Below are 10,724 nucleotides of genomic sequence, written 5' to 3' on the forward strand. Positions count from 1 at the left end.
TTACTCTTTATTACCTGACCACTAACCAGCATTTACTTTTTATTTCAGATTTAGGTCCATTCAAATTGCCAGCCCCTACTCTGTAAAATGTTCAGTAAATTAAAGTGTTGTGCTACTTATTGTAGTCCCTGCACATGAAGTGGGCAGTCACGTATACCCAGTCTAAAATAGCACCATTACTAAACATAATGTAAGCGATGCACCGTTGACTTGCAATAAAAACAAACAAATATCACGTGATCAAACATGATTGTCACGTGGTCGGGTCTGCTGTTTTTATTGGCACTCAAGATTTGTGTTTTCCGCCCATACTGTCATGTTTTGCCGATAATCAATTGGTTACTAAGTATGATTTGTACAGTCACACCGGTTTTACCTTACGATGGTTTGTTTAAGCGTTGGTTTGAGAAGAAAATGTTATTTTGCATAATTGTTCTTTCTGTGGTTCAAGGTGTTTTTTCTAATCCTATGTACAAATGACAGTCTTTAAAATTTGGGCAATTCTTTTCTCTTAAAATAATGTTAATAATGCACTGTTTCCATAAAATTATTGTATAATTTTCAATTTCTGAGAAAAGTGTATATTTTGAGTTAACATTTTTCTGCGAAACGGAAAGAGTCCCGACTTTCACACAGCCAATTTATTTGTGGTTGATAACATTTCGGCAAATTACTATAGAACGCATACGTTAAAAAAACCTTTTTGAATTGGACCATTTATTTTAGTTGATATGGGAAGAAAATTGCCGCACTACGCGTAATAAAATTTAGTCGGAAGCAGCATAACCGGCTGTCTACTAATTGGGTTTTCTGGGTTAAAAAAACTTTTCATTGGCTTTCAGAGCAAACTATTTACTTCAGAAGAATGCTTGTATGGTTGGTATGGTAACCACGTTATAGGGTCACGTGATTGGGTGAATATACTATTGGCTATTGCAGTATTCATCACTGTCGTGGTGTTTAATCTGACTTGTCATGTTAAGTGTTTTACTTTTTTTGAAAATGTCAGTCTGTCAGACAAAATCCGCCTGATTATTTTCCATATTTCTTTATTTAACTGTAATTTTAATACATTTACGGCCATTTAAATACAGTTAGTCTCGGTGGTGTGGTAAAAACGGGTTTAAATAGTTTTGAAACGATATGTTTGTGTATTTTTCGGTATATGCATACTTCATGTGTGTAAAATCATATTTGAAAATCCAATAGTTGCAAAAATCATTGCAAGACCTCCAAGATTACAAGACATATTTTTAGGGTCGTTTGTCACCGCATTTAACAGGCAGTTTCTAAAATATCCATTATTCAGTTTCTAAAACATACTTCAGTCAGGATGAAAGTTTTTGTGTTGGCTGCTTTATTAGCGGTTTCATTCGCTCAGCAGCTGGAGGAATGTAGTTCAGGTAAAAAAATTGTTTTATTTAATTTAATAAAACTTAGTTTAATATTAAGTTGATTTATCTGATTTTTGTGTTTTTACGTCGGTTTGATTTTTTATGCGCCTGCTTATTTATTGTGCGTCAGTCTAAATGTTAAGTTGTGTTTCTGTACCGCACGATTTAGTTTTCGTAGTGGTCAGTTATATAACCAATAAGGAATAGAGTTTGAATCATCAACATATAAAAAGACTTTATATCTTGCTCATTGCAACTGAGTTTTGCCACTAATTCACCTCTTAACTCACCTCTTAACTCACCTCTTAACTCACCTCTTAACTCACCTCTTTACTCACCTCTTAACTCACCACTAACTCACCTGTACAGGAGGACCGGAGTTCTGGTGTGCGAGTTGTCAGAACGCTGAGGCTTGTTCCGCTCTGATACCCGGCCTGGTGGAGTATTGTCAGCAGATCGGTATCTTCACAGCTGGACAGTGCTCTGGTGGTGGTGATAGCGGTGGAGATTCTGGTAACTACCTTATCGTTATTTTACCGGAAATTTTGTGAACGGACATAATTTTGAACGGACATTAAAATGAACACTCATTTAATATATTTAATGTAAATATCTTGTCGGACTTTATTTGAACGGACATTAAATTGAACGCTAAGGCCCCCAGCGTCCGACTAATGTCCGTTCAAATAAAGTCCGATAAGGTAACATATCTAACTAAAATATCTAACCAACTAAATATCCTATCTTTTAACACAAGCTAATAAATAAACCTAAATACCCAGGCCCGATATTACAACTACATCCACATTTTCAGACCCAGTCACTCTTCCTGTTACCTTCCCTCCCACGGAGATCACACCTACCAATGCTGACGGAGAGGATGGAGCTCTGCCTATCAGTAAGTTTCGTAAAGTATTTAACATTTATATAATAATAATTAACATGATAGAGTGAAACTGTTTATGGTTTTCGCCTCGACAGCAGTACGTTTATAGTACATAATTATCTAAATTGCGATAAATGTTTAAAATGGGCAAATCTAAGCGAATTAAAAATTGTTAACAAGTTTTACCACTATAACACTGGGTAAGCAACTTTACACAATAAGACCTGGATAGAACTGACCCATACTCTTTTAACGCAAAACAAGAGATAGTTGTGAGAACAGAATATTAGTACAAAACTATTGACAGTGTTTGCCGTCTATTCCTGTCAAAATTCATTTGTTACTTTCTCTAAAGCTCTAACGACTGACTCAAATTTCAGACACAATACTTTTTAAAATATTTAAGAGGACTTGTCAAAGTATTTAAACAAAGATCCAGGATGATCTTAACAAATGATCTAAGTGTAATTATGTTTTCTCAGACAATGAAGATGACGACTTGCTGGGTAGGAACGAGTTTGAATTTGTTCTAGAACATACTCACTACACGTGTACACAATACATATTATGTACTAATTATGCTCATAACCATGGTTGTGACATGGTTATGCCGTCGGGATTCTAGTATACGACCCTAGTTATAAGCCATATTATGTCAAAACTATTGTCAGGAAAAGTCATTCTAAGCCGAAATAATATCATTGAGACAATATGGGCTGAATTCCCTTACATGTATTATTACGATGGGATTTGTAATCACTGAATTATGTTTCCACTTGAAAAGGAAGCTAACTTAGAAAGGTGAGATGCTATCAGAGGTTCCTTCCGAAATCTTTAAGGAAACTGTTGCTTTTGAAAGCTGCTGAGAAGAACCTGCGTGTCAAACCATATTATCAGGGGTGTTATATTTGGTAATTAAAATACATTTCAGGGTGTGATTCTCTCAAACAATTTGAGGGATTCATACAGCTGGTCAGTTTGAACAAAATTAAGCATTCAATAGTAACAGACCCTCCAGATTAAAGAACTAGAAGTAGAAAAAAATGCTAGAAATCCCTTTAGAAGTCAAGGTCCCAGGGTTCCATATAATAAATGCTATGCTTCAGATATCGTGCCGATTCAGAACCCTCCCTCCAGAGATGACCTGCCCTTCGCAGAGGACCCCCCTCTCATCCCTCCTTTCATCAACATCAAACCTGTCAACATCACTGTTCCTCCTGGTGCCACTGCTCAGTTTAAGTTAGTTCTCATAGGTTCTTGAAGGTGTAACCACTTAGTTCCATTAAGCGTCTTACTCAATTGAAAGCACTCTCAATCATCGATATTTAATAAATGGCAGAACCAGGAAAGATACCTAGTTTGCTGGATAATTTATTGGTATATTACTTGATGGCAAGATATTGAAAACAAAGTTAACAAATCCCGAACAGGTGTGCTGCATCCGGAGCCCCAGCCCCTACAATAACTATCATGGCACAAGAAGAAGCAATGACCTCCTACAGTCCACCGTCTCTCGAAGAAAGAGAAGCAGCTAAAGCCAGTGATCCGGATAGTAGCAACGTGAATATTATTCAGGAGATAGAAGATGTGACTAAGGATCATGAGGGATGGTATACTTGCATGGCTGGCAATGTTCAGGGTACGTGAAAATAGAATCCTGTGGTTAATTTCACTTTATATTTTGTGTTCAGGTATAAATTTTGGACGTATTCCTATCCAGAGTTTCCTACACTGGTCCTAAAAACTTGTCTGGTCCTAAAAAAAACTAGTCTGCACGATAAGACTGAACTGATAGGGATTTAGATATTTTATATTACTTAACACACCCATATGTAATAAACTTGGTTTTCAGTACCCCCTATTTCTTTAATCTCACTAACCTGCTATCTGCAGGAGCGGTATTCCATGACGCCTATCTCCGAGTACTGGATCTCTGTGCCACCATCACTTGTGACCCCCCTAAAACTTGTGAACCCGACTATATCGCCGGGACTGCTACCTGCGTTTGTCCGGAGTGTGACACTACTTTTGATGTGGTGTGCGGTAAGTTTCCGTTTTTAATTATTATGATATCTGGACTAGTTTAAGTTATCTGGACTAGTTACGAAAAAAGTGAGCGCAAAATATAGCTGATTGCTCCACAATTAATTCTTTTACGGGTGTTTGAAATCGTACCAATGTTTCGTGAATAGCCTGTACAGTGTACATTGGTTTTAGCAAATTTATTATTTCTATTCTAAAGACGAAAAATGATTGAGATTTAGGACCAACTACCAATTTGAATTCGCGGATCTGGTCGAAAGGGTGATTTATTTGATCATACCATCGAAAGTGAGTTCTTTGCAGGACTTTATCCAATTATCCGTTGCGAGGTTGAATGAAAATAACTTAACAACTGATGAACCAACATTTAACTGCGAGTCAAATGGCGGAACAAATCGCACCAGGCGATACAAATTGTAAAAATAAGATTGGTCTGTCACCCATGCAGCATACGGAACAGAATTGTGAGGTGCCGCATAAGTGCTCCATCCTAGATACAGCGTGAAGCTGACACCACGTGACACAAAACGCAGGCTGAGACTGGTCTAAATTACATTTGATCCCCTCTATTGGCTGGAAATATATTACCCGTGTCACATGTGGCAGGAGAGCCACCGCGTAGTGCATTATACGTATCGCTGATGTTTGTTGTAAATATTGCGTTTGAGTACACCTGGATCACAATTGCAGTGGTCACCTGGGCCTCGGTACCATGGTAACGGTTTAGTCACGTGATCGGTAGTTGAGATCACGTGATCTATCCTCGTATAAGATTACCTTGTTCTTGCGTCAACCTGTGGTTAGAGATGATCGATACAGCACCTGCGATACCACCAGCTCCGATCCTTGATCCTGGAATATTTCTCATTGGCTGGCAAGAATAAGGCAGAGCTAATGAAGCTCTTTCATTGGCTGGAAGGTCTACTTGGCAGTTGTTACTGGTTTTTGATTGGTAGAGAAGCTGATATACCACTGTGATTATGAGAAAATATGAGCAGTTGGGACAGACTAGGAACGCTTGCGGAGGAACGCTTGCGGGGAAACAGTGGTTTGAGTAGGCGGGCAGGTGATGGTAACTACAATTCCCTGGAACTATTGTTTTCTTGTGTCTCACTAAGTAAGGCTTGAATAATCTTATTTCTGTGGAGCTCGATCATACTGTGCAGGAACATCTGTCCTAATATTAGTCGTAGAGAGGATGATAAAGTTACAATTTTAGAAACAGAAAGTTACAGCTATGGCGAACAGAAGGTGACTATACAAAATGTGTGACAACGATTGGCAGGATCCCTATAAAGTCGACATATTACGACGTATATAGATTGAGAAATTTAGTGTTTACTCTGTGAAAGTGTCACGACGGAGTTTGTAAAATTTTCGAAGAGGTTACATTTTTAGACTAATCAAACGTGTAATGTTTGTCGCTCCGTTCGATTCACTGTATCGAGCTTTATATTAAGACACACATTTTCTCAAGTAGTTTCTAGGATAATAAAGCCAAATTTGAATGTTTAAAAAAATAATAAACCAGTAAAATCCGATATATTTTGATATATAATTCATTCGATGAGAAATATCCTACATACCTTATCGGACCTTATTTGGACGGACATTACTTGAACGGACATAATCATGAACGGACATTAATATGAACGCTAGAAGGCAATCAAAACCATCAAAAATCCGAATTTTTTTTCATCCTTTTTTTGACGTTTTTTAATTTTAGCAAATGATTTTTAAATGCATTGTTAAAATTTTATAATGCCTTGTTTTTATTGATTCAACGATATATCGTTGAATCAATAAAAACTATATATAGTTTAGTTTAATGATAGCTATTGAAATTGACTGAAATTAATAATAATACATTGTCATATGCTGGACAAAAAGTTCGAAATGGAAAAATTCTTGAAAAAATTTCAACGGACTTTAACTTGGACGGACATTAATTGAACGGACTTAATTTGAACGGACATTAAGATGAACGCTAGGGCCTCCAGCGTTCAAGTAATGTCCGTCCAAATAAGGTCCGATAAGGTATTCAAATCTAAGAATTGTGGCATACAAATAACAAAGCTATTATGGTGGGTCTGTCATCTATATAAATTACTTCGACTGAACTGTAAGGTCGAAGAAGGCCTTGCGTATTTCGATAGGGTTTTGATCTGTATAACACTTATTTCAACCCCTTCAAACTACAGGTTTTGACTGTAACACGTATTTCAACCCGTGTCAACTGGAACAACTGGAGTGTCAACAAGGGACTGATATCGGTATCTGGACACAAGGAATGTGCCCTGCTGTTGAGAGGCCAGTCATCACCGACACCATCTTCAAAAAGGTAGCAAATTGGTAGCTTATCTTCAAACACAATGAAAGATCCTGTGTTACAGTGTTACTTTCAAATAACGATTTCTCTGAAAAGTAGTGTTTCAACAAATATCGCGTCATCATGTTGATAGGTTTAGACTTTATAGAGGCTTTATCCCCAAACTTTTTGTCTCTTTTTAAAATTATCACTTTTTTAAATTATCACTTTTTAAAATTGAAACTTTTTAAAATTGTGACTCTTTTTGCATTGTCACTCTTTTTAAAATTGCCACTCTTTAAAATTGCCACTCCAGGGACAGACCAGCGGAGGTATGAGTCTCAAGTCCAGCCCGACCAGTATCCACATCGTCTCGGAGGGAGATAGTTTTACTCTCACATGCGAGGTAAGCGTTAAGATCAATCGAATTTTTATAAATGAGATAAATATAACTGAGTCACCCAAAACTGAAAGCGTATAACATCCCTTTTGCATTCAACAATTGCCCTTCCCTGTCACAATCCGTTGAAAGTGCAACGAAATGAACGAGTAGTGTTAGAAGCAAGATTATAACGCTACAAAACGTTTTTTATGGGGAACACCTGTGAGTAGGTCCTATAGAATTAAAGAAAATCATTAATCATCAATCACAGCTGGCTGAGTGGCCGTGGCATCAACGGTTTATCCTGCATTTCAGATTATTATGATTGATCTTCGTCACAGTATTTCGTGTCAAATGACCGATCTTTTCTTTCCTACGATATAAATGATTATTTTACGTTTTTTCTCACGAGTTATGAATTTTATAAATATAATGTATATTTTCGATTACAGTTGATCCCAGGCACAATTATCAATATCTTTATATTATAAAGATATGGTATTTATTATAAATTAAATTAAATTAAATTAAATTAAATACCATATCCATTCTCCATGTGGTCGTGGCAATATTCCTTAATTCAGCTTATTTGTAAATTTCAGTTACACTACAGTTGAGTCCATGAGACATTCTCATATATTTTGGTTTGGTTTTGGTTTATAGAGCTAAACGCCACTTATGTCCAATGAAGGACTTCTAGGCAATGTGCTTGGTTGTGGGACACACTCAACTATATTTAGTAATTAATTCTATTTCATCACCCAAAACGTTTTCAACTTGTTAGGGTTTGTTATAATAGTTGATCCCAAAGTTAATTTGTGTCATGTGTGATCTTTGCACTCGTGAGGTGCGGTGACAACGTTATCTAATATTTCATTTCATTGATACCTGTGAAAATGCGGCATGAATATTTTGCTAGGGTTACCATGAATTATAAATGTGGTAAAATTACGTAACTTCAGTAGTTATCCACAGTGCACTGAAAAATATCGAATAACATTGAAAATTGACTTTGAGTATGGTTCTGGATGGTGCTGTTTAACTTTAAACCATATACTGAATACTCATATAAGTGATACTCGACCTCTGCCTGATCCAGAGGATTTCACCATTTTACCTTCACACAGACATCGAACGCTGTAAGAAGATGACGATCAGACTTCGTTATTGATACGCGAAATGTTTAAAAATTATTGTTAGAATACTTGAGTAAATCGTCTTCAGCTTTGGATATGTTATTTCTTGAAAGGGTGGACACGAGGGCGAATAACAATAACATGGAATAACGGTTTTTTTTATGACCTCAACAGTCTGGAATTGCTAGGTAAAGCTTATTGGATCTACTCAGGTGTAAATTTGAAACAAAACATAGTGGATCACTTTGTTTTGTGATGTGATAATGTGATGAGGCAAATAATAACCCAGATTTAAACGACCTAAATATTAAAAGATTTTCCTTACTCAATAGCAGATTTTGGGTTTGGTAACGTGCTTAGACCAATCAAACACTGCCTAGATGTGACAAACTTGGCTTTCAAAATATCGCAGTCACTGACGCTACAGATACCTGGGTTTAGATCAGGGGTAGCACGTACCAAAACAGGTATTTGCTATTTACTTGGGGAAAAACGAATTTCACTGAGGTGTGTTCACTCAATTTCAAACCATCAATCCTCTCAGTTAAAACCATCATTTAGGGCGGTTTTGTTCTACCTTCGTGTCCATACTAAAATGAATCATGTGATTGGGGGTCCAATAGCATAAAATGGCATAAAATTGCATAAAATTGCATAAAATTGCATAAAATGGAAACTTTTTCTATGGAGAAAATGGAAAAAACCTTGGGTAATTCTCCATTTTATGCCATGAATTTTGATCACCCTCTATATAGATCTCACAGACCTTCGGGAACCGAGTAACCACTTTTAGAGGTGGGGCCTGGAGAAAAATTGACCGGAGAAAAATTGCTCTAAAAATTCAGTGCATTGAAAAAGATCAAATAACACTGAAAATCAACTTTGAGTATGGTTCTGGATGGCGCTGTTTAAACCATATAAGTGATACGAAATGTATACAAATATTTGTGTAAATCGTCTTCAGCTTTGAGTATGGTATGTGGTTATCAACGAATCCGAATCGCTGGTTGTATTGACGACACCTGAAAATATTTATGTGTCTCATTTATTTGATTAAATTTATCATCCTAACTGTGCCCCCTGTGCAACATACAGATTACAGAGCACAGACCATTTCTACTTTGTTTGATAATTTATATTACATCACAGCTGCACGGTAAATATAATCTCCATTTTCATGGGTCTATGAATTTTATTTCACCTCGAGTTTTGGTTTCGTTAACGTATTTGTTGTATTGTTTTCACTCTTTTATTTTATTATCGGCTAATAATCACAAATGTCTCGAATTCACTTATATGTTCTGAAATAAACTTTTAGAGTATCATTTTCTACTGTCAATTTTAAACCAAATGCAGTCTCAGATCAAGTAAAGAAGTAAAAGTTTAAAATGATTGAACCGACTCTCAGTCCCGCACACACATATTCAAGCTCCAACATGAGTCCTATTACACCTGAGGAACAGCTCAACCCATCTACTGTCATCACAGCTGGCAGTATTATCCTACCTCTAAGCGTAATCTTCGCAGCAATAAACTCCTACTTCCTCTACTCAATCTACCGTACTGAGGCAAATAAAAGATTCGCTCTACACACACTCCTACCTACTCTGCATAATGCTGACCATATCTGATCTCTCTTCTGCCTGCTTGTTGGTTTCCCGGCTGGACTCCACATGGCATTCCCCGCACACTTCCACGGCCATTCCACAATGGAGTTCTACACAAAGTTCATCCTATTCTTCCTTCTAGAATACCTGTTCTTTCTCAGGGTGATAATTGTAGCGGTTCTAGCTGCGGACAAATGTTTACATCTGACAATGCCACTGCGATACACCTTCTTTATGGATACACAGAAGGTGGTAAGGTTGGGTGTGATAATGGTGATCTTACCAATCGTAGCCAGGGTTATCCCTAATGGAGTTGATGTTTACTATAGCAGCCCGACTAACAACCCGGGAGGAAACACCCCAAAAATGATCTGCTTAAAGGCAGCTGACCGGTACATCGTGCCTTTGACCTGTGAAGTGGAACTGTCCAGTGCAGGAGATCATGAAGTTGATCCGATCTCCTTGGCCAAAAGAGATCTCGCTATACTAATCTCCCTGGTTACCCTAGGATTCCTGACTATTCTTATCTGTGACGTCATCATATTCACCTACCTACTCCTCAACATCTCCACAATCAAGACAATGACACACGGAACGAGCACCCGCTCTGGAAACTTCATCATCAGAACTCTCTACACGTTGAGTGTCTCCATCATCTTCGCTCTGACCAACTTCCCTTATGCTGTGATACGACTACAACAGTACCGTCATCAGATACTCCACCAAGATACTTGGATTGAGAACACTCCCAAGTTTCTCCTCTACTTGATGATGTTTATATCACTTATCTTTAACCCGTGGGTGTACCTTCTGAAGATGAAGTCGCTCCGAAACCTGGCGTTATGCGGGCCTTGTAGCAAGAGGAAGAGAATCCAGCCTACCAGACGAATCACTAGAAATACTGAGTGCACTATACCAGACTTGACAGAGCTGCAATTAATGTGAGGTGTATTACACGTGACATAATA

The 10,724-nt window shown here is 37.5% G+C and overlaps 1 protein-coding gene across 1 annotated transcript; it reads left to right on the plus strand.

Moving 5' to 3' along the window:
• The first annotated feature begins 1,333 nt into the window (after positions 1-1,333).
• LOC134823932 (uncharacterized) lies at positions 1,334-7,630 on the plus strand. Its single transcript, XM_063835528.1, has 9 exons — positions 1,334-1,403; positions 1,764-1,907; positions 2,209-2,292; positions 3,387-3,519; positions 3,711-3,919; positions 4,174-4,323; positions 6,525-6,664; positions 6,948-7,037; positions 7,616-7,630. The coding sequence occupies exons 1-9, from the start codon at positions 1,334-1,336 to the stop codon at positions 7,628-7,630; spliced, it is 1,035 nt and encodes a 344-aa protein (XP_063691598.1).
• The last annotated feature ends 3,094 nt before the right edge of the window (positions 7,631-10,724 follow it).

This window comes from Bolinopsis microptera, chromosome 12 (assembly GCF_026151205.1).
Source record: "Bolinopsis microptera isolate Bmic1 chromosome 12, MBARI_Bmic_1.0, whole genome shotgun sequence".
In the NCBI taxonomy this organism is placed as follows: Eukaryota; Metazoa; Ctenophora; class Tentaculata; order Lobata; family Bolinopsidae; genus Bolinopsis; species Bolinopsis microptera.

Bases quoted from the DNA above. Each gene is read 5' to 3' on its own strand.
- LOC134823932 (XM_063835528.1), top strand. From the start codon at position 1,334: ATGAAAGTTTTTGTGTTGGCTGCTTTATTAGCGGTTTCATTCGCTCAG. The intron at 1,908-2,208 runs GTAACTACCTTA...CCACATTTTCAG, and splicing joins TGATAGCGGTGGAGATTCTG to ACCCAGTCACTCTTCCTGTT. The intron at 2,293-3,386 runs GTAAGTTTCGTA...GCTATGCTTCAG, and splicing joins GGATGGAGCTCTGCCTATCA to ATATCGTGCCGATTCAGAAC.